Raw genomic sequence first — 26,592 nt, 5'->3', positions numbered from 1 at the left:
ACCGGACCAGGGCACTGACCGTCACGTGCAGTTTTTCTGTAAACACCTCCAGGGTGGGGACTTCACCTCCCTGGGGAGCTCATTTTCCAGTGCCTAATCATCGTTTACATGAAGGAATTCCTCCTGATGTCCAACCTAAACCTCTCCTGGTGCAGCTTGAGGCGATGTCCTCCTGTCCTGTCCGTTCCCTGGGAGTAGAGCCCGACCTCCCCCTCCTGTCAACAGGGAGTTGTGAAGAGCAAGAAGGGCCCCCCTGAACCTCCTTTTCTCCAGGCTGAGCCCGCCTCAGCTCCCTCAGCCGCTTCTCTCAGACTGGTGTCCCTTCCCCAGCTCCGCTCCCTGCTCTGAACTCGCTCCAGAACACTTCAGGGACAGTGACTCCATCACCTCCTCGGGCAGCCCATTCCAATGCCTGGCTACCCTTTCTGTGAAGAACGGGCAAGGCTGGAAGGGATCATCAGATGTCACCGGGTCAGGGACATCCCTGCTCGAGTAGGGCGGGGAGGAGCATCGGAGATGACCGGGCAGGTCCCCCAGAGCAGCGCTCTGCGAACCTGCGGGCAGCGGCGATGAAGGGGCGGGCCCAGGCCCCCGCGGCCCGTGACCTCCCCCGGGCCGCGTCCCCACACGGCGCAAGCGCGGCGGCGACGCTGAGTAGCGCGGGGAGGTGACGTACGGCGCGCGCGGCGGTGACGCAAAAGGCGCGCGCGGCGCCCGCTCATTCCGGCGGCGGCGATGAAGGTGGCGGTGGCCGGGTGCTGCCACGGCGCCCTGGACAAGATGTACGAGACGCTGGAGCTGCTGCAACGGCGCCACAACGTGCGGCCCGACCTGCTGCTCTGCTGCGGGGACTTCCAGGCCGTGCGCAACGAGGCGGACCTGCGGTGCATGGCCGTGCCGGCCAAGTACCGGGACATGCAGACCTTCTACCGGTGAGCGCCGCCGCCCCGGCCCCGGCCCCGGTCCCGACCCACGCGGGCTTGGCCGGGTTCAGCAGCAGCCGTGTCTCCGCAGGTACTACTCGGGCGAGAAGAAAGCCCCGGTGCTCACCGTGTTCATCGGCGGCAACCACGAGGCTTCCAACCACCTGCAGGAGCTGCCCTACGGCGGGTGGGTCGCGCCCAACATCTACTACCTGGGTAAGGTCCCTCCGCTCCAGTCCCCCGGCGATTTCCTCTACAGCCCCTGCCCGGCCCCCTCGTGACCGCCCTCCCGTGTCCCGCAGGTTACGCGGGCGTGGTGCGATTCCGCGGTGTGAGGATCGGCGGCATTTCGGGCATCTTCAAGTCTCACGACTACCGGAAAGGTACCAGGAGAGAGGCACCGGCGGGGAGGGGAGGGGAGAGCTGGGGCTGCTGCGTGGTGTGAGGGTCTGGCTGTACTCAGTCCCGAACCGTCTCTTAGCCTGAAAACCACCCTTGGCTCCATACACGGATTTTTCTGAGATGACTCTGTAGCTGCCCGGTGACCACAGCGGGAAGCAAGGCGCCTTTGGAGCGTTGTTGGAACACTGTTGATTTTTCCATGGCAGAGTCCTTTCAGTGTGCAGTGCAACACTGTTTGATTTTCCTTGGGTGAAGGAGTCAGTTTATAAGTGTGACACTATATAAGTATATTGTCCTGTCCTGAGGCTTAGGGTCAATATATCTGCTTCCTCCTGGTTATGTGGATGTGTATTGAAGAGTTCTTCCTGGGAAGGGTGGCAAAATAATGTCACAGATGATACTCCCATGTCAGTGAGTAGAAAACAGTTTATTCTTTCTGATCTCATTGAAAGAATGGTTTTTATGGTTACTGTACTGTGATATCTTTAATAACAAACAGCTTCAGAGAAGCTTTTCAGGTGGTTTTCAAGCTGCAAAGTTCTGAACCAGTTTTTTAGAATACTTGATTCTGTCTAATTCCTGTAAACGGTAATTAAATTTCCTGTCATCAAGGGGGTACTTTATATGCCTGAATATTGCATGAGGGCATGAGATGAGACTCTTTTGGCAATAACTAAAAAAGCAATTTTTCTGTAAATTCTGTACAACATGTGGGAGCTATGCTAGGTATTCATCTTTTTTGTCCCAAGGCAAAGTTGGATACTCATCCTTTTTGTCAGGGTACATGTTGGTGCTTCCGGAGCCTGCGGTGCCTGTGGGCAGTGACAGGGATGTTTAGGCTGTTGCTGAGCCTGTTAAACTGTAGGTTCAGAGTGGCAGTACTCTGAACAATCATGAAAAATCACAGCCTTGTATTTGGGGTTACTCTAGGTGCCTGTGTGACCCCAAAAAGCTGCTGTGTAAGAGGGAACTAGTGATTCAGGCAACTATTCTTGTTTTCAAATTTCAGGCCACTTTGAGTGCCCACCATACAACCAGCAGACCATCAGAAGTGCTTACCATGTAAGGAATATTGAAGTTTTCAAACTCAAACAGGTTAGTGAAAAGCCTATTTTTTAAAACAAGGGTATTTTTCATTAATTTAGAATTAGGAAGTTAAAGCTAATCTGGTAAAGTATGCTGGATATCGAACTAAAACATTCTTTAGCACATTGATCAGAGCTCTTAGAGATGTGTCCTTTGAGGAGGAATATTGTGCTTAGCCATTATCCCTTTTAAATTATACTTGTAAAAATTTCATGAGGAAGAAGATGCCTTTGATTGTAGGCAGAGGAGTTGCTCTCTAGCTATGATTTCCTCTGAGTGCCTGACTAACTCTTTTATAAGGCAGTATAAAGCACAGCTGTCTGCCTTTAGTAAATTCTAAACTCCTTTGTTGTCAATATGTTGTATTTAAGCCATGTGCTTTTTGGCCTGACAGCTGAAGCGTCCCATCGATATATTCATGTCACATGACTGGCCAAGGAGCATCTATCACTATGGAAACAAGAAACAGCTCCTTAAAATGAAATCCTTCTTCCGTCAAGAAGTGGAGAGCAACACGTTGGGAAGCCCTGCTGCTTCAGAGCTTCTGCAGCACCTGAAACCCACCTACTGGTTCTCAGCACATCTTCATGTTAAATTTGCAGCTTTCATGCAACACGAGGTAAAGGGGGACACAAAATGAAGAATGTATGTGTCCCAGGCACACTTTAGAATTCTAGTGCATGTAGTCATGTCCAGGAAAGCAATTGAATGGTTTTTGTTCTTAAAACTCAGTTAAAACCATGAAAGATTAACTGCTGTTAGGACTACTATTCTATGTAAATTAGAGGTGTTATAAATGAGGGGTGTAACTCCCTAATGGTCTTCAGGAACAGCATGAAATAGCTGAAGTTATTGTTCATGAAACTTGTTAATTTAACTGTATAGAAAAGCACTCTCCTGCTCTGTTGGGGAGAAATAGGTGAGAAAAAGGGGACAACTTCAAAAAAGGTGATAAGGTAGTTACTGAAGAGGGTGGGAGGATCCCTGTAGTACAGCTTTGCGGGTCTGGTAGCCCCGGGTTAAGCAAAAACCAGTCTGTAATTGGAACAGTTATTCCTGAAGTGGTGCCAGTGCTTTTCCTTTTGCAAGTTATCTATCTGTAAAAATGTAACTTCAGACCATGTAGGCTCAACAAGTCTTTCAAATTAAGTTACAGTTTTTCTTTTTGCTCTGAGGCTGGGTGTGCTCAGCTGCCTTGGTTAGTGCTGAAATGTAGCTCTTGCTTTATCTTCCTATCATCTGCATCCTGCTTCCTGTTAGACTCCCAGTGAAGTCTGTCCTTCTCTTTGCCCCTGCTAATTTTCTATTTCAAAAAGTTACTTTTCTGTAGAAATTATACCTTTAAACCTGTTTAGAATGGTCACATTTCACATAAGTGCTAATGATTATTTTAACACCATTTTCTTCCTAGACAAATTCCAAAGAAGAGTTACCAAAAGCAACCAAGTTTCTGGCTCTGGATAAATGCCTGCCACACAGAGACTTCCTGCAGGTGATGAACATGAGTAGAAAGGTTTACACTTTAAACATTTCATCTATTTGAACTGCTAGTGCTGTTCTTAGATATGAGATGAAGAATAGTGCTGGTAAGTGGAGGAATTTTAAAGAAACTAGGAGTGCTAGGTGTGTAGAATGGTCTTCTTAGGATTTTATCCTGAACTAAGCAGAATGTGTTGTGTAGGCACTGTTTCCTTAATCCTACCATTTCCATCCAGCTTAGAACAAGTACCTGACTTCAACGGATGAGTCTAAAATAGTTTGTTGTGAGAGTGAGCTGCTGACAGCATGTTTTAAAAATGCAGTCAGGTGTTTTACTAGACTTAGAGTGGCTTTTATTTATCATCCCGAGGGGAAAGTGGTTCATTGTCTCTACTCTGGATGTGTGGTGGGATCCGTTTGCCCTAGTAACTACCTTTGAAGGTGGAAGAGAGGCAGAAGGAGCAGGCTCCTGGTGGGTGCTGGGTTTCAGGCTAAAGTGTAGCAAAAAGCCCAAAGCAGCAGCAGAAAATGGCCGGGGCTGTGCAGTGGCTTTGGGCTCCTGAAGGCAGCTGGGAGAGGCTCCCTTGGAGTGAGGAGGAATTTTCCCCTGATGCACCCGAGTAGATGGTGAGGGTCCTTCCCGGTGAGATCAGGTGTTAATAAGGTCGCAGTCCCATGGCAGCTCTGACAGCAGAGGCTCACCCAGAGTAAGGAGGAAGCAGTGAAGGACTGAACTCTATGATGGCAGCAAATTCTCCCTGCAGCAGCAGCCCGGGTCTGGCATCAAGACCACAACTGTCTCACCTCTCATCCTGATAACCAATGAGGGCCAACCCCAGGCCCTCACACCCCAGCCAAAATCTGGCAGATCTCTGCTCTTCCCAAGAGAAAACCCACCAGCTGAGAGGTGGAGCAAACTGCACTCCTCCCTCATCCTGGCCACATCTTTTGTTTCCCTTAAGTATCTGTTGTTCTGGTCTCTTAGGCAACAAATGGGAGAAAAATTCCCTAAGAGAAACTAAAAAAAAAAAGCAAAAAGTCCTAACCTCCAACAGAAGGCATCATGAGTTTAGGAACAGGCAAATTCTATTTCTAAGTTGCATCACTGTCCAGTTGCTGGCAGTAAGGGAGGGTGTTCTGCTTTTTAATTGCTCTAAGCTGAAATTCAGAAATGGCTTTTTAGTTACTGATTATCCTTTGTTAGCCCCTTATGGGGGGCTGGCATGAGAGGACTTGTTTGGTTGAGACCACTAGCTCAGTGTCCTTTAAAATTCATTAAAATTCTGTACAATGAAAGTAACATTTGACACTTTATTCAGACTCTGGTATCAAGAGAAATAACTCACTTCATCTGTTTTCTGGTGTTTGTAAGTAGATAATAGATGTGGAGCATGATCCCAATGCAGGCGACTCGCTGGAGTACGATGCTGAGTGGATTGCAGTTCTCAAGGCCACCAACAGTCTTATTAATGTGACCCAGAGCTCCTGGAATATGCCTGAAAAGAATGGCCTCCATGCTAAGTAAGTTGTCTGCAAAAAAGAGATGAAAGTGTGGCTTGTGTGTTTGTTTTTCTGGACTGGAAGTAAAGTTAGATTGGAGTTGTGTTTCTGTTCTGCAGCTGTAAAGCCTGTAGGACTTGCTAAATGCCTTGGAAAGAAAAGGGGTTGTTGACAAAAGATGTAGTCTAAAGCATACAATTCCATTACTGCTCTACCTGGGCAGTTTTGTTTTGCCAGCTTAGATATCAGCATTTGAGGGACAGCAACTATACTATGAGGCTGAAAATCAGGCTGGGTTATGGGCGCGGGTTGACATAATACACTAATACTTGGTGGGGGAGAAGGGTGTCTCAGTACTGACCAAAAGAAAATTAAAACCTTCCTGGAAATGCATTTGAGGAATAAAGTGTCTGTTGTAAAATGAATTTATAATCCATCTTTGAAGGCTGCACTCTGTGGTGGGAATAACTGGCTGCAGTTGTTTAAACTTTATGCACTTGTTTAGGTGGGATTACAGTGTGACAGAAGAAGCCATTAAAGAGGTGTTAGAAGAGCTGAACCATGACCTCAAAATTCCTTGCAACTTCACATTGACAGCTGCTTGTTATGATCCCAACAAGCCTCAAAAAAACATGGAGCCAGTTCATACCATCAATCCCCAGACCACTGAGTTCTGTGCCCAGTTTGGCCTCACAGACATCAATGACAGGATCCAGCAGGCCAAAGAAGAGGGCTCAGGACGAGGTGAATGCGAAGAGGAGGAGGAAGAGGACATGGACAGTACTGGGTCAGCAGAGGAACCCAGTGAATACAATACAGATAATTCTGGCCTCTCATCCTTTAACCCAGATGAAATAATGCTGGATGAAGAAGGTGGCGATGAAGACTTGAGTACGTGTTCTGTAGATCCCTCCCCCGATCACCCTCCCGAGTTCTCTACCAGTTTCTCTGACATCCGGATCATGCCAGACTCCATGGCGGTGTCATCTGACGATGCCACGGACTCCAACAATGAGGAGCTGGAGAAGTCTGCTGGGAGCAAGCAGGTGGAGGAAAAGAGCCCTACTGAGAGATCATTAAAGCGCATTGGTGCTGATGAAAACGGGAACAGTGGCGTTAAAAAAATCAAGAGAAGGAACCAAGCTATCTATGCTGCAGAGGATGAAGATAAAACAGATTAATACTTCACAGGGTGTGTAACTACGTTCTCTCCCTGCCTTTCTGTGGGAAGGTGGTGAGAATTGTAGTGGACTACGTGTGCTTTTAATGTCACGTGATCTTAGTCACTTAGTTACTTTCCTAAGCTCAGAGGCTGGATGTACTTCTCAAAGGGAAGGTGATTTAACCAGAATGGACATCTAAGAAAGAAGCTGAGACTTGTTCCCACAAAGTATTTTATCAAAGGATGTAAAGCTCATATATCCTTGATTTTGCTTCAATTCTTGATGTAGGGTGTATACCCCATATCTTCAGCTGAATGAGACTTGTTTAACAAGAACTCTTAAACTGTAGCCTGAGTACAAGCGAGAGGATGTCTGACACACAAGACTGAATGATTTTATTTTATTGCTTTTGTCTTGTTTTATACTGAACTGTTAATACAAAGTAGCATAAACAATAGGCTTATGAATGAAATTTGAAAATAGAATTCCCATGATAACAAAACAGTAATAGAAGAATGAAGATTTTTGTTCCTGGTGATAGTCATGCCACAGACAAACTTTGTGGTCATAAACAAAACAATATGTATTGTCCAGGATTAGCTTTTAATTACAGTTCTGCTAGCAAACCAAGTCTCTTGATTTGGAGGATGACGGTTTTATGGGGACCATGGAAGAGTGCATCTCTGCTCTTAAAAACTCGTTTTTGTTCTGTTTCTTAAAACTTGAGAACAATGTCTTAAAATGGAAATAGGAAGGACAATTTCCTAAATGTAGAAACCACCACTGTCTCAACTCTGACTAATGAGGGCTGTGTTTTGTGTTCATACAAGGCAGAAGGTGTGTAAGTTGCCTGAGGCAGTAGCACCTCCCATTATCATTAGCTGTAACTTGGTGAACTCTTAAAACTGGATTTGGAGTCTTCCAAAGCACCTTTGTAATGATCAGCTCAGGGTGAACAGGAGCTGCCAGAATAGAGACCTTCTTGGAAGTTGTCTTTTTATTTTTATTTTTGCCCTGAATTATTGGTAAATGGCACTTCTTTGGCCTAAGAGGCCATGGAGATAAAACCGAGTGAATTCATGAAAATGACAATGTTTTCAAACATATTATCATTAGCCTTCCTGACAGATGGAATTCTTAGATGGAATTCCTCACGGCCATGCTGCCCCAAGAGCAGAAGTAGCTCCTGTGCTTTTCCTCCTCCAAGGCGGTGTGAAGGAGAAAGCATCCTGATAGGAACAGGGAACTGGACTGGGAGCAGTGAGTAAAATGCATCCCTGAGTGTGAGCTGTGTATCAGGGTGGGGAATTCTGTCTTTAAATCACTTTCATCCTCTGGGGTTCATCTTTCTTCCTCTCCTGTCAAGCAGTTCACTGCAAAATCTAAACATGTTAAGTATTCAAGGGCTAGAAAAGGGCATAATTAATGCTTTCAGCAGTTCAATTAACACCTCATCAGTCAGAACAGCCACGAAAGAGCTGGGCTGAGGTATGAGGAGGCACTGGGAGTAACCCGGGTGTGACACTCAAGGTATGTAAAATGGCTGTGAACTGTCAGGTAAGTCATTGAAGCAGATGAATCTCTTTAGGAGTCCTGGGTCTGCAGTGGTAAAACCTTAGTCATGCCTCATGATCTGAACACTATAATGGAAATAAAGTATTTTAGATATAAATTCTGTTATGGACTTGAAAAGCCTCCCAAGGAACCTGAGGATGGCATTGAGCTCTCAGGGTCTCTGCACTGGAATAGATGTATCTTGCATGTAATAGACTTTTCAGTCTGATTCCTTATGTTTTTAAAACAAACTCTTCTATCCTGTGTTGTCCCATGCCTCCCCCCTTCTGAAAAATGTGTTTCTAGAAGTCAGGAGGCTTGGACAAGATACAATACTGTTTTTTGAACCTTTAAAAATTTTTTATAAAGTATTTCGGCATCCCTTGAGCAGAGTGCAGCTGGTAAATACAGTGAACATGAATGTTTTCTGAGTGCGAATCATGTCTGACCTCTAGAGTTGCAGTGCCTTTTCTTGCAGTTGTTCACACCCTCTTTGCAGTTTGCAGTGTCCTCCCCTACCTTGCTTTCATCTATTATGGATTTTCCCTGTCGGCAAGATTGCTGCAAGGAGGATTCAGTAGAAGGACTGAACTTTTCCAGTAAAGGCCAGATACTTCAAAAAGTATGGAAAACTCTAGGGAATGCTGACAAATTTAAATTGGCTTTTAAGACCCGGAGAGTCTGCAGTCCTCTTTAAAAAGATTTAGAAACTCTCTGAAAACTTCTGAAATTTTGATGAGAAGCCTCTGGAAAACGTTTCTCTGTACAACCCTTGTATTGCAGTTTTTTCAGTGTGTGTACTCAGTCTAAAATTGCTTTTGTTGTTAGTAGTGCTTGAGAAAAATGTTCACCTGTTCCATGCCAGGCCAGCACACAGGTATTTTCACAGCATGTCATCAGTCTGCTCAGAGATAAACAGCAAAGAGGTATAGCCTTGTTTCATAATGGAATATTTTAAAATTAAAGCTATTAAAGCCACCTTGTGACTGCATCCTAAGGTATTTTTATTGTGCTCCTGTTATCCTGTGCAGTCTCTAGCAGCTGCCAAATCTCTACTTTCCTGGGAAGGGCATAGGTTGAGAGGTATGAACCCGAGCTGTGATGTTTTTGTTATTTTGTGGTTTTATCGTTCTCGTCCCATTTAGTTCTGACTTTAGGGTAGGTAGTCAGTGTCCCCATGCCTCAGGCTGTGTGATACAGTGGGGCTAATAAAAATATATCAGATCTTATAGAACCTGTAGCACATCTTAGTGAAGTCCTGGGTTGTTTGGGGTGTTTTCTGTGAAAAACAAATTCAAAACCAAACAAATCAAGGCTGGCTACAAAAGCAATGACAAACCAAAGGAACCCAAACCATTTCTGTGCGGCGAGGCTGAGGGGAAAGGGCGGGCTCGGACAAAGGCTCGGCAAGCTCCGGCTCGTGTTCGGCTCGGGCTCTGTTCGGCTTCGGTTCGGATCTGCTCGTCTAGGTTCGTTTGCGGTCGGTCTCCGGCTCAGCTGGGCTCGGACTCGTCTCCGCTACGCTCGGCTCCACTCGGTTTCCGGCTCGACTCGGCTGGCGTTCGGCTCGCGCCGTCACTCGCCGGCCCGCGAAGGCCGCGCCCTGTCCCGCGCGTGCGCACAGCGGCTACCGTTCCGCACGCGGCTGGCGTGCGGCGGCGCAGGCGCGGTGGGGCGGCAGCGGGGGTTCGGCGCCGGCCGGTTCGCTGGGCCCGCCCCGCTACCCCCGGCCCCCGCCCGCCGCGCGCCCGCCATGAGCCCGCGCCCGCCGGCCTGAGGCGCCGCCGGTGCCGGAGCGCTCCGCTAAGATGGCGTGTGTGCTGGAGGCGCCGCTCCGCATGAGCGTCCTCTCGGTGAGTGCCGCGGGCCGGGCCCTGCCTGACCTTGGCCCCCGCAGGGCCCCGCTGTCCGGCCGCGCCGGGAGCGGCCCTGGGGCTGCGCCGGGAGCGGGGGCGGTGCGGGCGGCGGGGCTGCGCTCCTTCACTCTCTCCCCCGCGCCGCAACTTCTCTCGGCGCTGCTTTTCCCTCTGCAAGGGAGCCGGCGAGCCCGTTCCGCGGCTGCGGAGGCACTGGCGCTCTGGACGTGTCGTTTGCTGCTGGCGCGGCTCGGGCTCGCCGGCCCGGGGCAGCTGCTGCTCGGCACGCGGAGGGCGCTGCCGCTGTCGGTGCTGCCCTTCCCCGGGGGCTGCGGGGCAGGGCACGGGCTCCAGGTGCGCTCGCAGCCCGGATCGGGGCTGTGCCGCTGCCGGAACCGGGGCTCTCTGCTCGCGGCGTCCCGGCTCCTGCGGCAGGGAGGAGCCGCCTTGCTGCGGGAGGCTCTGACAGCCACCTTCCCTTCCCTTCCCTTCCCTTCCCTTCCCTTCCCTTCCCTTCCCTTCCCTTCCCTTCCCTTCCCTTCCCTTCCCTTCCCTTCCCTTCCCTTCCCCGAGGGACGGCCCCGGGCGCGCAGCGGTCCTGCTGCATCGCACGGGTGCTGGGAGTAGCGATGCAAAGGTTGCAGCCCGTGTGCTGCCGCAAGAGTGGAGGGTTGGCGCTTTTCCTTCTCATTCCTGAAAAATTCGTGTTGGTTAAGAGATCCGTGAAACTGATTATGTCGATAAATTCTTTTTCTGGGGGAGCTGCCTGCATATGAATACCCTTCTATATATCGCAGACCTTGTAGCTGATGGGGTGGAAGCCAGAATATTTTAGAAACAGAAAGCTACGGGATCTTTGAAGTCTAGAAGAGTTTTACATGTAAATACATAGGTCAAATAGCTAAAAGTCTATTGCTGTTCTCAGAAATACTGTCTTTGGTTACATGGTGAAAGTGTATCTGTAGGATTTACGTGGCATAATTTAATAGTGTTCCTGGAGACAAAGGAGCCCTGCTGCCTCTAGATGATTCTTCTCTGTGATGTGAGACCACAGGCAAGAAGCTGCTGGTGTCTCTTGACATCGGGGTGGGGAAGCAGGAGTACATTCAGTCCCATAGCAGATACTTGCTAAAGCAAGGAAGAGTTTTCAATTCCCTTAGAGCTTCTATCCAGGAAAACTCATAAGGTAAAAATGGACAAAGTTAATGAAAAGAGAGCAGGCGAAAAGAAAAAAAAAAAGGTGAGATAATGAAATACGCCCTGGCAAGTGTTCGTGAGCACCTGGAGGGAAAATTCTCTTCCCCTTTCCCACCCTTGTATTTTGGAATGCTTACCATCTCTGACTTTGGATCTTCTCAAAAGGAATAACAAATCAGTGGTGCATAAGTGTGTAGCTTACAAGCATGGTCCTGTTGCTGAGAAGAGAATTTGCTTTGTCTTATGAGAATGTAGTGGGGAATACTGTGCTGCTGTCCCATTGAAGGTGTGTGGCACAGGCTCTGAAATGTAGGTATGTTGTGACAAAGTAAGTTACAGAAACATGTCTGCTTATGAGCTTCCTTCTTTTGGAGAGCTGGTTTGTGGGTATGGTTCTTGAGCAACATTAACTGCTCTTTGAAACTTTTTATTTATTTTTAAACATAATAAAATTGTGATTCAATGCAGTGCTGATAATTGCAGTTCGTAAATAGTTCTCTGTTAACTTGCTTTGACACTTACTGTGTTGTTATCTACGTTAAGCACCTCATCTTCTCTAGGTTACACTTGAACACAGGGTTGTCTTTGTGTGCTGTTGCCCAGCAGTAACACACTGCACATTTAAATATAATTCTGTGGGTTCCCTGCCTCTTGCCTGGGAAGTTATGTAGACTCAGTGCTGCATAAGCCATTGTATGAACTGATATAAACTATTGCAATTGTTTGCTCTCTCTTTCTGCAGGAGGTCACAGCCAGTAGCCGCCACTATGTCGATAGATTGTTTGATCTCGATCCCCAAAAAGTCCTGCAAGGTGTCATGTAAGTCATTGAAACACTCTTGGGCTCTTGGTTGTGCATAGGCAAGGTGTGCTTGATCCCACTAGAGTGATAGGTCAAGGGCAAGAAGCTCTTCCTGATTTGTTTTTGAGAAATCTAGTTGGCAAATCTTAACACAAATATGTCAGTATTGATATAAAGATAGTATTGATACAGACTTTCACTCTGTAGTGCATATGGTTCATAACACAGCCTCCCAGTTGCCAGAAATGAGGTTAAACATTCTGTGAGCACTGAAAATTTTTTCAGATGTGTTTCTGCCTTTTGGCCTTGTTTTGCTCCTCTTCCAGGTCTGTTGAGACTTTTTTCTTACTGCACTGCCAAGTCAATGTACCTGCCTCTTGCTCTTTCCGTTGCCATGCCTGCATGTTGGCTTTGACTTTTTTAGTGCTTGGCTTCTGTCTCCCCATGGGAACTGCAAGCTGCAAGAGAATGCTTCCACAGAACTGAATTTGGATTCAAGTTATATTTCAGTACTTCTGTTTCATGCCAGCGGTCAGGGTATGACTGAGAGAGTGAGTCAAAGAGCAGGAGTGAAACTGCTGCAAAGCTCTGGTTGTTCCTTTGCTGTCCTTGGGCCATGAGCTTTCCACTAAAATCACTTTTCTTGCAAAGTGGCAAATGAGACCTTGCCAAGGACTGACTGGTGGTGAACCCAGACCTTTTTGGGCTTACCGGTAGCTTGCTGGCTGTGGTCATCTAGTAGAACACCAGGAGAAATCAGAGGAATAAGTGGATCAAAAAGCCAAGAATGTTGGTTGTATTGCTTAGCACAACCTGGGGTGTGCCCTGGTAGCAGATGAAAACACTTACTCCAAATGTCCAGGGGCAACATGTCAGTGTCTCTTTAAAATACATGAAGAACCCAGTCTAGGTGAAACAGTCCTGGAAGTTTTCTTGGTTGGAATGCCCCGTTACTTGTATAAGAGCTTCTGATACCCTGCTGTAACTATGTACAGGTTCTTAACTCTGCTGTAGGGGAATCTGGTTTTGCTTCCACCCCTTGGCCTTTGTAGTCCCCTCCTCATGCGGGTGGTGGGATGGTCCTGGGGAAGGATGTCTCATCCAGTGTCCCAGTGGGGTGACTGAGCCCCTCTTTTCTCCCTGGCAGATGCACTGAGCCATGGCTGGCGCTCCGTCCCTGCTCTCCTTCCTTTTCAAAGGACTGGAGCCCACAACCCTTGGTAATCCCTTCCCTATCTTTTGATATGTCATTCATCTTTTGCAGTATAACTGATCTCCCAGAAACAGGAGTTTCAGGCAGTATCTTTGTCTTGGGTGACATCTGACATTCTTTATCTTGTCCATGGGTGTCAGTGGATTCTATGCTGGGATCCTTTTCTTGTATTTAAAGACAAGAAAATACTAATTTATTTCACAAATTCTCTCACAGGGCGGATTTGGATGGTGAAGCTGTGTATTTGTGATTCTCTGGTTGAAATCTTATTTGTGAGAGTATCTTTACTGACTCTGAGTCAGTCCCTTGTGGCAGATGTGTTGTTTTTGAAGTATTGGTGGGGGGGTGTGTTGACAGTCCAATTTAGAGAAATTGGTATAACAGGTAGAGTAAGAACATGGAAGAATATAAAAATGTATATAAAATATGGAATTTAGAGTAGTGTATATATAAGAATTTCTGTCAGTCCAGGTTTCTATTTGGGCATAAAAAATACTGCTTTATCTTTCTTTGATTTCAGGGTGTATGCAGAGGTATTGAAGTTAGAATGATATAGTATTTGGGGTGGAGTAGGAAAGGATTAAAATTTTTCCAGAAGTGACTGTCAGAAGCTTTACCAGATATGCTGCATCCTTTGCAGAAAATCTTTGTTTCCTAAGATGTGCTGGTTTTTCCCTGCATCCTGGCTGGAAATACTGATGACCTAGATTTTTATTTTGATTGATGGAACTGTATGAATATCAAGGATCAGAAAATGGGCTGTTGTAAGAGGCTTTGTTTCTGCAGATTGTCTTCAGTTATGATAGTCCTGTTTTTTTATGCTTGAATGAATAACTTGGGCTTGGGGCTTTTTTTCATTGCCTCCTTGTAATTTTAATGAAACCCAACTTCTGAATGAGCTTTGAGGAAGGTAAAATGTACTAAATGCTTCTTGAACTTGAAAATCATGCCAGTCCAGTTTTCATCTTGTAACTTGAGAACGCTTTAATTACATATTCTGAAAGCATTTAAATTATTAAAATCTTTTTTTCCTTGCTTTCCCATGAATTTTCAGAGAGGTGGTATTCAGAGTTTTCCTTGTCCAGATCATTAGACTTTACCTGGTTATAAGCTTTTTTATTTTCCTTTTACTAGAAAACAGAAATAATTTCCTTGTTGTCCAGTACTGCTGCATGTGGTCTGTTCATCTTATTTCAAAATGCCAAGCTTCCTGCACAACTTCTGTTCACATAATTTCTGTCCTGCTCATCTGGGTATGGATAGTGGGTAGGAATCCTGAATTTATGTTCTGGGTTTGAAAAGTTGAGAACAACTACTGCCTTTTTTACTTTACCTGGTAGTGCTCAAGGTAAAGTAAGTGTTCAAGGCCCATGTCCATACCCACATCTGTGTGGCAGCGTTTACCGTGTACTTACTGCCTTTGTAGATGAGCAAGGTTAATGCAGCACTTCCCTTCTGTAAATATGAACTCTACATTGTGGCCATGCTTATGCTTGAGAGGTCTTTACAGGTTTGCTGTGTGTCTCCTTAGGTGCTCCTGTGACCCTTTCCTCTTGCTGTTGTAGAGCTCAGGTTTTCCCCAGTGTGCTCTGAGTGCATTCTGCAAGGTCAGCACTCATGTCAGGTGTGCAGCTCTCGAGTGCAGCTTGTGTTGGCAGTGCATATGTTGCCTCACACAGATACTGCAGTGCATTAAATGCTGTGGTCTCTCAGAGTTTCTCTTCAATATTTTGCTGTTATTGGCAGAGGAACAGAAGAGAAGTGACTCTGTAAATTTCTGTGCTTTTATGAGAACTTCATTTGTCCCAAGGTTGTTCCCGCAACATCATCTTGTACTTTGCAGTATTTATTTATTTTTTAAAAAGCATATCTGGGTTGTGGTCCTTAGACTGTAATTTGCTTTTCACCTGCTATAAAGCTCAGGACCCCATTGTTTGGATGCAAGACTGATACCTGTTTTCATCCTCTATTTTATTTGCTGGTCGGGGTCTTCTTTGAGAGACATTTTATCATGCTTATGTTTAGCTTGGTGTCTTCAAAGTGGCAATCTATCATTTAATGGAGAACTGTGTAATCCCACCTCAAGGCTGGGTTTGAAAGGAGCATCCTTTCTGACAAGCCTGGCTTACTCAAGGTCCCAGCTGTTTTTCATCAGGCTATTCCTCAGCAGTCAGAAGGTGTTATCCTTTAAGACTGGTAAATTACCATCTTTGTGATGCACTGAGAATTCCTGTGCTACTGCTGTTGCTGTCCTTTATGGCCAGCAGGAATTAGTAGACAAGTGTTTTCCAACCTTGTGTCAGTGTTTTACTTCTCAGCACAATGAGAGAAACATCCTATAGAAATGGCAAAGGGTCCTCACACAGTGTGTATTTTGCATCCAACTATTTTATTTTTGTAGTTTGGGTCTAATAAATGTTCCAGGCACAGAATTTAGATGGCCGTGTAATAGTGTGCTGTTCTCTCAGCTATGGCTGTTGGAGGGATCATCAGTGCAGTGTTCACACATGCCCACAGCAAAAACTCTGTGAAATACGAGAGGCAACTTCATGAAGTGGGAAGAGAGGAAATTCCCATCTCAGTTTTAATGGAGCAGCAGTTACCCCCCCTTCTTCTGTGAAGAGGCTGCTTCTGCTTCTTGTTCTTCTTGTCTGTTAAATAAACTTTCTGTAACACTAAGTGATGAACAGCACTTTTTTTCCACATTTTGCATCCCAAACAGCTGCATCAGATTTCCAGTCTCAGTGGGCACTTCTGAACCTCAGTTTTCTACAGGAGCTGTTTTGGTTTTGTGCATATTCCCTTAGCTCCGTGGAAACAGAGCAGTCCTTAGAGGGTTGTTTCTATCATAGTTTGCCTCTGTACATTTTGGTAAATTCTGTTGTTTCCTAGACAGTACACTGTAGTAAATGCATATCCTGCATGAAACTTGGAGGTGTTACTGGCTAGCAACAAGTGATGTAAATTTTTGAAGCTTTTTTTTTATGTAGAGTCATTCTTGTGTTGAGGGAGGAGCCTGCTGAGTCCCTTGTTGGTGCTTTGTGAACTGCAGGATGGGCTCTTTGTGTCTTGGAGCTGGGAAGCTGCAGGATCTGACAGAAATTGGGACAGGTTTAGGTGGTGCTGGGAGCACTGCTCTGCTTGTTGGTTTTTCTCTTTCAAGAGGTGAGCTGTGATGGAAGGCTTTTTGCAGGGAGAGAAAGAACTGAGAGGCTTAAACATTTGACAATTTGGTGCTCTGTGAAGAGGGGCTTTCAGTGCAGTGGTTTTTGTAATCAGGTGCAAGGATGGTGCCGAGGGAAGAGAGAGAGGTGCACTTCAGTGCAAGTGTGTTCCTGTCACAGAGAAAAGGTACTCTCACTTTTACATTTTTTAATAATGCAGCAAAAAGTGCATATGCAGAACGGCTTTTGGGTTTTTTTTTTTTAAGTTATGTATTGTAACTTCTGATGTAGTATTTAGAGGTGGGCTAAACTTCAGGTGATAGTTGGCCAGCAATCTTCAGCCTTACAGGGATGTGTAATATTTCAAGCCTTGCAGTTACTACTCTGGTAATTGGCTCTGTTTCATTGCTACCTTTGAAAAGGCTGTGAAACCACTTTTCTCCAAATCTTCTCTGTTGATACTTCCCTCAGCGTGGTCATACTGTTGCTGTGATGGTTTGAGGCTCAGAGTCAGATGAGGGAGGAGGAGCAGCCTCTGTCAGACTGGCTGATGGAGCTGGAGAGAATGGGGTGAGCATTGGGCACAGGAGTCCTGAGGTGGGACTCAGTTACAGACTCCAGGCTGAGCACAGCTGAACATTACATGGCCATTCAGATTTACCTTCCCATTATGAATCTGTTACACAAAGGCACTGGTTGCCTGCAAGGGAGAGTGCAAGCAGCTGGGGGGAAATAGTTCTGCCCTTTGGGGGTGTGGGGGTGTCAGGACTGAACTTGGAGGCTGGGCCTGAGAAATATGTGCCACAGGGCCAGCAATGTGCTGAGTTTGCGATTCTTCATATTTGGCGTTGGAGTTTTTGGTTCCAAGCTGCCAGTTTGCACTGACTGGAATCAGTATTTTAAAAAAATTGAATTTAGTAGCTTTCCAAAATAAGCTAATTTTCCATTTGCAATATGGAACTTTTATGCTAATGCCTTGTAAAGGCATTACTGTAAAGGGTTGCTTTTTCTAGTAACATGCAAAGGACAGAACTCTGTTTACCAGTTAATTTGTGTACCAGATGATTCAGCTGACTTTAGCATGTATGCTGTGTTGCTGGTGCTGAACTGATAATGTTCAATTGTTGAGATACTTTTATTTGGGGATTGTAGCAGGAAGGCTAGCTCATAGAATTACTTGCTAAAATATGCTTCAAACAGACATTATCTGAAATGTCCAGGTACTCCAGAATGAAAGAGTTTATGGGTATATAGGTATTAGGGGATTTCTGTTCTCATGAGAACTTAGTAATACCTATTTGAAAAAGGGAATTTAATCTTGACTAGACCAGTACATCTTCTTAGCTCTGATAGCTATTTGGAGATAAAAATCAGAGGTTATGCTTCATGACAGAAAGACTTTAGATTAATATAATCTAATGAGTAGTGGCTATGGTAAATTAATAGGGTTTGGTGATCCTTCAGTGGTTGCTGGCCTAAGGTGCAGTGGACAGTGTCAAACAATATTCCAGGCTCACATCTAGAACAGCCAAACTCATGCTGCAAGGCCATTTTAAGGTATTTTCCTTTCCTAAATGGAACTGAAAACTTCTCCATATGGATCACTTGTGGTGGGCAACATTCTGTAGAGAAACAGTGGTAGGTTTAAAATGGGACAGTGGACTGAAATAACTTTAAATAAAGGGACAGTGAATGGAGAATAGTGCGGTAAAAATGTAGAAATTTAATTTTTGCTTAAGATGTGGGATGCACTGCTAAATGCTGAAGGCAGTCCATACTGGGAAGTGAAATATCCTTGAGGGAAGATAGAGGCATTTAAAAAAAAGGTAGCACAGTTACACGTCTTTGATATTTTGGGTCATTCATGTGAAGCAGCAGTGGTGGAGCTGCTCTTTTCATGTGGTTTGGCTGTTTTGGGACAGTTGTGAGAGAAGTGTTTTGCTGATCTGGCATCAAACAGCAGGAGTTTTCTGAGTGAGGGTTTGTGAGAGTTCTGCTGAGCTGCAGCTATTTTGCTCACACCTCTGTTGGGGTAATTCTTTACTATTGGGACCTACTGTGGATAAATAGCAGAGATTGATGCCGATACTGAATGCTGATAATATAGAGCTCTCTCTAGCTATGGTTCCTTTGGTTTTGTTGGGTTTTTTTAGTTTATACAGGTTACAAAATAAAAGTTTACTGAACTCCCATCCACCCTAACTTCAAGCACTTTAAATTTGGGTTACATTGTGTGCTGAGTGAGGCAAATTGTCTGTCCATTACTAATCTCATGCAACTTGTAGCACCATGTCCAGGCTCAGTGCAAAGGATGAGGCAATAAAACGTGCTGGGAAGAGGTGGGAAAAGCACCATCTCCCTTTTGTTCAGTCCAGGTAGAGGCTGGAAAGGACCTTGAGTTGAAGTTGCAGCCAAAGACATGGAGAGCCAAAGACATTGTTAAGTTTGATCAGAGGGGGCAGCACGTGAATTCACTGATGTAAACTCTGTGTGGAAGTGAAGGTTTGATATGAGAGGTTTCTTCAGGCTGTCACACACAGCAAGAGGAGCACTGGAAAACAGGATAAATTCAGGGTAGGAGTAAGCTATCGACATCTCTAACTGCAGGTATGGGTCACTGAAACACTTCCCTTTCTGTTTGGTAGACTTTTTGTCAGGAAACTTATGACACGGTAAGTTGCCTCTCCAAAGAGGATACTTGAGATAAGAGTTCAAGCATTTTCAATGGCATTGTCATATGGAGGAGTTGGATTAAAGAATCACTTTTAGCGTTATATGTGTTAAATTCTCCTGTTCTGCAGTGCTGTAATTATAGCCAGGTGCTATTTTTCTACAGCACTTTGATTTGGTGCACTGAGACTACAGAATTGAGAGCAACCTTCGATTGAGGGGCTTTTGTTTAAATGTTGTTTAATTTGCACTACATCTTGATTGTGTGACAGTTTCTAAGTGTTAAAATTCAAAGGAGTTGAGTAACAGTGTCTTGCTGTGCTGCTTTGTTCTTTCCTGTAAAATCATCTTTTTCTTTGTATCAACTGATATTTTTTTGAATGGGATTAGGAATCTTGAAACTTTGCTTTCCAGCTTGATGATTAACCTTAAAAATAAGCTGATTTAGGACTTCTGGGTTTGCTTGAGTTGGCAGAAGTTTGTAACATTATATTCACTTGGTTGGACTAGGAGTCATGTTAATACAAACACTCTATTTACTAAAGGAGTTGAAAACAGCTTCAAGCCATAGTAGTGTCCATCTCAGAAATCAATTCTGTGACAATAGTGATGGGCATGTTTTAACATGCAAAAACTGATCATTAATTCCTGAGGTTATTTTTCATCTGTCTATAAAAATGGAAAAGTGGAGGAAACAGATGAGGAGGAGGAGGAGACAAAAGCTGTAGGAAGCATAATTGTCCAAACTTAGCTCCTCCACAGTGAGCTTCTGACTGTAGTCCAGCCAGTGCAGGTGCCATTTGCTTGTATGATCCTGAAACTTAGAAACTCTCCTGCATTTGGGGCAGCTGTTTTTTGTCTGAGCTGTGTCCCTGTATCAGCTGCCAGTACCTCAGCTCTTTAGAAGGTTGCATTTTGAGTTTTTGAAACCTTTGAGAATGCTGCTTTGGGTCACTCTGTTGTTGGTGACTTTGGACAGCCCCTGGTAGATAAATCTCCAGCCCTGACAGTGCTTTGTGTTGGGAGCTTCATCTGGCTGTGTTACTGGCTCAGAATCTCTTGGAACTATTTCATACTGAAAGTGAAAGCATTGGCTGAGGGTGCCCAGGGCTGCTTTTCCTTCTGTGATTGTTCAGCTCATGTTTGATACCCTTCTCTGTCTAGGAACCCCTGAGATATGGCTCCCTGCTATTTTCAAAAGCCATAAGATGAGGAAATGTCATGCAGGCTGTTTATTTCCTCTTCTTCTCTGGAGTTCCTGTGGCTGCTTCCTCAGTCACTCTGGCTCATTTCAAGATCTTTTGTGTTGCTTTGGTGGGTGATGTAGGAAAACTCCAGGGCTTCCTTACAGAATGTCATGGCTTGCTCTGTTTGTGCTTGATTTACTACATTTAAAAATGGAGGTAGGGCCAAATTGTCACGTGGGTGTCCTTGTATCCGTGCTGCTTTCTCCGGATTTCTTCTGCAGGAGAGATGCAGGTATGGGAGCACACTAGGGATGGTGTGAAAGTCTCTTTCTCAGTTGGAACCTAAGCTTACTCTTCTGTTTCACTGGGGTTTTATTCTGTGGGAGGAGTCCCAAACTTAGAACTGACTTCATGAAGATGTTGAACTTCAGTAACTTCTGTGTACGATGAAGGTCAGCGCCTCAGCCTCCTTCTGCAATAGTAATTTTCACTGACTACTAATTTTCTCAGTATGATATTTAATAATATTGGCTTTTATTGGTTAGTAATCATTGAAACTGAAAGACCATGTTTTATTCACAAACTGTTATATTTAATATAACATCTTGCTTATCTGAAGTGGCTTATCTGAAGTGGCTATATGGTTCCTTTAAGCAATTGCACATTAAATACAAGAATAAAACTAGAGCTTCGTACACACAGTTGGCAAATTATTTCCTCTTGTAACTCTTGTTGAGCTGTATTTGGATGGAAATTAGATTTTTCTTTAGTTTAATGTGTTCCTAAAATATTTTAAACGCTCATACTGTGTTCATATACTGGCATGCACTTCATTTTATTTACAGCTAATTAATTGAACTGATTGCTTTTGGGTTGCAGTGTTCCAAAACATTGTTAAAGCTGATAAAAATCACCTGATAATTTTTTCTGCTTTTCTCAAGTTTGTAGGAAGAAAATCACTCTTGCCGCTTTTCCAGTCTCTAGGTTGTTTCATAACTTAAAGCTGAGTGGTCACAGGGTTGAACTGATGAAATGATACTTTTATTTCTTTAAGAAGCAATAAGAGATTGAAAAAGCTGGTTTAGAACTTCAGGAAGTAATATTCCTGAGCACTTAGCCAGGATCTCTGCAGTATTTTATTGTTGGCAGCCTGTGTTATATATACTTGCAAGTTTTTTCATGTAAATTACTTTTTTGCACTATAATACATGTCAGCATAAATATCAGATTTTAAATCTATGTATTAAATTGATTGTAATTCAGGTTATTTTGTTAAATTATTTGGAATTTAGTTTGAATTTAGACAATAAGATACAATATGCAGGATAATAAAAGAAAACCAAACCAGAAACCCAGCCAACCTTGAAGGGCTGTGTTTTGTGGAGCTTCAGGTTTGTCTTTTGTTTCTCCACAGAGTTGCTGTTCTGAGCTGAGAAGCTCAGTAGTGCTGAGGTGTTCTGGGTGCAGGTGCCAGCTCTGAGTTTTTCTTGGGAGGCTGCTCCAGCTGTGCTGGTGCCTGGCAGCTAGCTCATATCCTGAGCTTGGAGCTGGGAATTGGAAAGGCTGGATATCCCTCTGGATCATGGTCCTGTCACATCTTAGGCCTGGAGTCACCATGGATGTGTTGTTCTTCTGAAGTTCTCATCTTCCTGTAATTGCATTGTTACTGCTGTTCCCTTTTTCCTGGTGCCAAGGACCCATTTGCACAGAGGAAATGGGAGCAGGGTGCCTGACACTTGGAAATAAAGTGGGGGGTTGTTTTGGACTCAGTTTCTGAGGCTTCTTTGTTACCTCTTGTACAAGACAGTGATTTCTTCTGCTTTTTTTCCTTGGATGTATCTCATGATGTCTTGGATCTGAAATCAGTCAAGATTAAACTTGTTGGAGGTAATGTTCTCAAATATGGGAGTTGCCCTCAGTTTTTCCAAGGTTTATGATTCACCAAGGACCTGGAAGTCTAGGACAACATATGGTAGTTCCTTATTTCTTAGGGAATTAGCATCCTGATCAGGAAAATCTCTATAAAATATCATATGGAATTGCATAATTATTTTTCATAGTGCACAAAAAAAGTCTACTATTATGCAACATTCAAATATGGCATTTTAATAGTGTTCTTGCTTTCCATGACTTCCTGTGTATTGAATAGGGTGACTTCTGTAGGTGGCAGCTTGGAAAAGAGAAGCTTGGCAGGGAACTTGGGAGTGCCATAATGTACACAGACTTGGGGACCTTTGAGTCCTGTCTCTGACAGGTTTTGGTCATGTTACCAATCTGAAGGTATTTATTTGACTTGCCTCCAAGTTGAAGTTGATCAAATGTACATGTGTTTGATCTGTCAGAAATCTCAAGCTTGTGGTATTTCTTACCTATCTGACTTAACTTTTCTGAGGAACTTTATGAACATGGGATGGAGAAATTCATCCAAATAATTTAGAGATCTGGACCGTGCCCTCACTAACCCTCTCCACTTGAGTGTTAGGGAACTTGACCATGCTCATGCCATTTGTGAAAGGGTCTCTAAATCAAATTCTAATAGGCAGTACTTACTAAATGGTTATAAGGTTAGTAAACCATTCTGTAAGGACTGGAGCAGGAGTTACAAAAGTTGGGTAGTGTTGTTTTCAGTTTTATTTGGGTTTTATAAACACAAAATACAGTGTAAAATCACCTGAGCAGAGCATTAAACATCACCAAAATCAGTTTGTTAATTTTCTGACTGCTTGGTTAGTGCCTCCCCTTTAGCTCCCTGAGATGCCTTTGCAGCCTGTGGATGCAGTGCAGCTTTTCTGATGACTGGTGCCTCACGGTAGCAGGGAGAGGCAACTTCTTCACAAGTCCTGGAGTGGCCCGATCACTTCAGTACCTGAACTTGATACATCTGTTGGTGCAGTTCCCATTATTCCTCTGACATGTCTTACTGTTGCTTCTGCCACTGTTTTGGACTGACTCTTGTATTTCACAAATTTTAAACAATTACCTTTAATGTGAAGGGTTCAGCATATAAACCACTGAAGTACTGTTTTTGATTTTAGTGACAACTTCAACTCCATTTGTGGCATTTTCAGGGGCTTCCAGCTTAGCCTGTCTCCTGACCTTGCTCTTTCTCCTCTACCTCCTGCCTTGTGGTGTGAAGTTAACCAGCTTGGGAAGGTGCAGCATTTCCTGCTAATGCTGAGCTAAGTGGAGCTGGGCTGGGCTGGTCTGGCAGCTGCTGTTCTGTGATGCCTCCTTGGCAGGGGGGTTCTGACTCTGCTGGATTCAGGTGTGCACAGAACTGCAGCTGAGCTGCTTTTAGTGATGCTCTGAGATCACAGGTAGACTTGGAGTTAGCTTGGAATTCCTCGAATACTCTTGTGCATGCAAGGAGAGAGCACGAGGAGAAATTTAGGGAGAACAGGCAATTACCTTTTGCTAATTGAGCTTTATGAAGGTTCTGTTTGTGCCAGTAAGGTGTTGCCTGCCTTGGCTAAGAAGTTTTTTACAATTCTAATGGAGGGAATTGTTAAACTTGGGGTGCTTGGGATAGCTGCTTGGTGCAGTGAAATCTGCTTTTTCAGTGGACACCAAAGGACTGTATAGTGTTGACTGTATAGTGTTCTTGCTAGCCAGGGCAGATCTTACAGGACAGGACTGCTCTATGTTTCTTAAAAATTGCAGATAGCAACTGGCAGAGATAGAGAGGCAAGAAAATGTGCTCACTTAAAGCAGCCACTAACACTCTCAAATTATTTGAATAAATTCAATTCCTAGTGATTAACTTATCAATTTTGCTGCTACCACTATAATCAATCTAGTTTTGTTGATAAAGAATTACCTGAAGTTGATCCCTGTTTATTCTCTGCTCTTAAAGGCCCCAACAGCTAGAAAGCTTCTTAGAAATGAATCATCTTGATTTTCTGAAACCAGTTCTAAGTTGCAAGCTTGCTTTCTTTGGGTTCTCTGGATGTTCATGTATGCTCAGTGTGCTCGTATGAAGAGAAAAAAGAGCAGATGGTGATAGTTTTTAGGATGCAGTAGCACTTGTCTGAACAAGGTTGCAAACCACATGTTTTCATAGGAATTCTTAGTGTGTGCAACCAGTGCCCACTTTCCAAAGTGCTTTCCATGTTCTGGTATCACAGTATGAATGACTGTAATGTGTGTAACCTTACAGTGACTGTCAGGCAGGAAAATGCTTTGGTTTCCACTTTATTCTTGAGATTTTGATGTACAGATGTTTAGGTGTCCTGCTGAAATGCATGAAATGAAGCCTGGGATGAAGAGGATAGTAAAAGCCTGGTCTCTGGAGACTGGTGATGGTTCCTTGTTCCTTTTTCTTAGCTTGCGTTTTCCTGCACCCAGTAGACTATTCAGTTAATACTTTAAATTACCAATATTTGACTTCAAGAGTGGGGTTTTAAAATTATTTTAGAAGTCTAGTGACTATATGGGCACAAAGAGCCAGTATATCCACTTTTTCTCAGTAATAAGACTTCCTGGTGTGTGGTGTGCATGTGAGATAGTTTGGGTTTTTGCTTACTTGCAGGAGCTGGGATGTAGAGGATTCTCAGGGTTCTGGGGTATTTTCCTGTGGGCTGAGGAAACTGTGCCCTGAAGCACTGCCCAGTTTGTAGCTGCAGCATGGACATGTGGAAAACTGCTTGATAAGCCTCATGGAAATAGTAAATTCTATAGATAAGCCCTCAGTACCTCAGCATAATTTACCAGGGTTTGTTTTTCTTTCTGGATTTACAGAGATATGAAAAATGCTGTAATTGGAAACAACAAACAAAAAGCCAACTTGATTGTTTTGGGAGCAGTTCCAAGGTATGTCCTTTGCTACTCTCCTTTTCACTGATTCACAACAGGTCTGCAATAATGATCCTTCGATCACTGGCACTTTTTTGTTTTAACTTTTATTGTAGTTGACTGAATACTTTCTTTAACATAACTGAGAGAGACTTGAAATATTTGTTAAACTCATGTACTACAGAACAGGTTGTTGAGTAATGCTTTTCATTTAGAATTTCATAGAATTCTCTAAAGTAGTCTTGGTGTTTTTTCATTGAACTTTATCAGCTCAGGAATAAAATCTATTTTTTTTTTACATTGATATTAACGATGGATAGAAGTGTTTGTATCTTAATCCTGTTCTTCAGCCAATTACCTGGTGAGTTCATAACTGAAAATATGTAAGGTTATGTTAAAGATATAATTTTAAATATTGAAAAACATCTGAGATAATTTGCTTGTCTGCTTCACTTGCTTCAGAGGATTAAAAACCATTGATCATACTTTATTGTACCTTGCTGCTTCAGCTGATGTTAACATTTTCTGGACCCTGATTCCACTAGTACAAATTGAACAGGTAACTTCAGCTCCTAGACTGCTCACTACAGCTTTCATTTCATCCCCCTTCTTCTTCAGCTTTCTTTCAGCCTCAGTTTGCAGCAATGGAGAATGTAAACCTTGAGCACTGCAGTCCTTGTGCTGTCAGTGTGGCACCCACCTGTATCTTTTTGCTTAAATGGCAACCAGGTCCCAAACTATTCTGCCTGAGAGCAGCTGCTGCCTTGTCAAAAATGCTTTTTATTTGCAGAGAGTATCTTCTCACTGACAGACCGAGTTTGTGCCAAGGCTGGCCCTTGAAATTCTGTAGGGATTAGCAGTGGGGTCACCCCCTGTACAAAACCTGCTGGATTGTCTTCCCTTTTGACCACATACAAACAGGTGAAGAGAAGATTTCACAGGAAATAAAAAGAAGAAATAGGCATTTGTTGAAGATGATGAGAAATTTAAGGAATTTCTACCAGCAATAGGCCTTGAGGGGTTGGTTTTTTGTAAGTCCTGCTGATTCTTGTCTTTCCCGTTAAAAAAGCTACAGAAGATCTTCACCTCCCAAATCTAGAATCTACCTGTTTTTAGGTTTGTAGGATTTCTGTTCCCTCAGTTATCCTGCTTTTTGCTTCTGCTTGTTCTGTGCCCAGTAAGGGAAATTCAAAAATGATTTTTTCTTCATTGTTGTTAATGCCTTCTGGCTGCCCAGGTAAATGATACAGTTAATCTACAACTGCAGAGACATGACTGGGAAATGTTAAAAGGTGAACTATCACACTTGTCCTCTCTTCAGGACAAGTTATTCTCCAATGACCAGAAGTCTCTTCAGAGAACTTCAGAAAAGACTCTTCAAACTGGAGGACTAGCTGAAATAAATTGAGTTATTGTGATGAAAGATGATCCTCCGTGGCTATAACCTGACATCTACCTCAAGTACCTTTCTGAAGGCTCTACATTTTCCTCAAGGTGTTGTAGACAGACTTCATTAAATTATAGACTGTTTGGATTGGAGAACTCCTTTGGTTGCTCTCTGTCATGGAGGAGGGAATCCATTGGATCTTTCGATGTGCCAGTGAAG

General features: G+C 44.0%; 2 protein-coding genes across 7 annotated transcripts in view; both read left to right on the top strand.

Annotated features, from left to right (window-relative positions):
* The first annotated feature begins 652 nt into the window (after positions 1 to 652).
* On the top strand, positions 653 to 9,098 carry DBR1 (debranching RNA lariats 1). Its single transcript, XM_056498508.1, has 8 exons — positions 653 to 932; positions 1,015 to 1,139; positions 1,226 to 1,306; positions 2,335 to 2,420; positions 2,806 to 3,030; positions 3,823 to 3,903; positions 5,266 to 5,411; positions 5,896 to 9,098. The coding sequence occupies exons 1-8, from the start codon at positions 736 to 738 to the stop codon at positions 6,569 to 6,571; spliced, it is 1,617 nt and encodes a 538-aa protein (XP_056354483.1). The 5' UTR covers positions 653 to 735; the 3' UTR covers positions 6,572 to 9,098.
* Positions 9,099 to 9,778: 680 nt separating this feature from the next.
* Positions 9,779 to 26,592, top strand: part of ARMC8 (armadillo repeat containing 8) — a 59,054-nt gene continuing 42,240 nt past the window's right edge. The window contains exons 1-3 of one of the 6 annotated variants that reach the window (XM_056498501.1): positions 9,782 to 9,960; positions 11,903 to 11,979; positions 24,933 to 25,004. In XM_056498501.1, the coding sequence (XP_056354476.1) occupies positions 9,916 to 9,960; positions 11,903 to 11,979; positions 24,933 to 25,004 (194 nt within the window). In that variant the 5' untranslated portion in view covers positions 9,782 to 9,915. Of the gene's footprint in view, positions 9,961 to 11,902; positions 11,980 to 13,108; positions 13,182 to 24,932; positions 25,005 to 26,592 lie in introns of those variants that run through there. The other 5 variants (XM_056498502.1, XM_056498500.1, XM_056498507.1 and 2 more) reach the window with 5 other exon arrangements.

Source organism: Oenanthe melanoleuca, chromosome 9, assembly GCF_029582105.1.
Source record: "Oenanthe melanoleuca isolate GR-GAL-2019-014 chromosome 9, OMel1.0, whole genome shotgun sequence".
NCBI classification, from domain to species: Eukaryota; Metazoa; Chordata; class Aves; order Passeriformes; family Muscicapidae; genus Oenanthe; species Oenanthe melanoleuca.
Note: the sequence above shows the minus strand (reverse complement) of the source record. Positions and strands in the feature narration are given on the sequence as shown.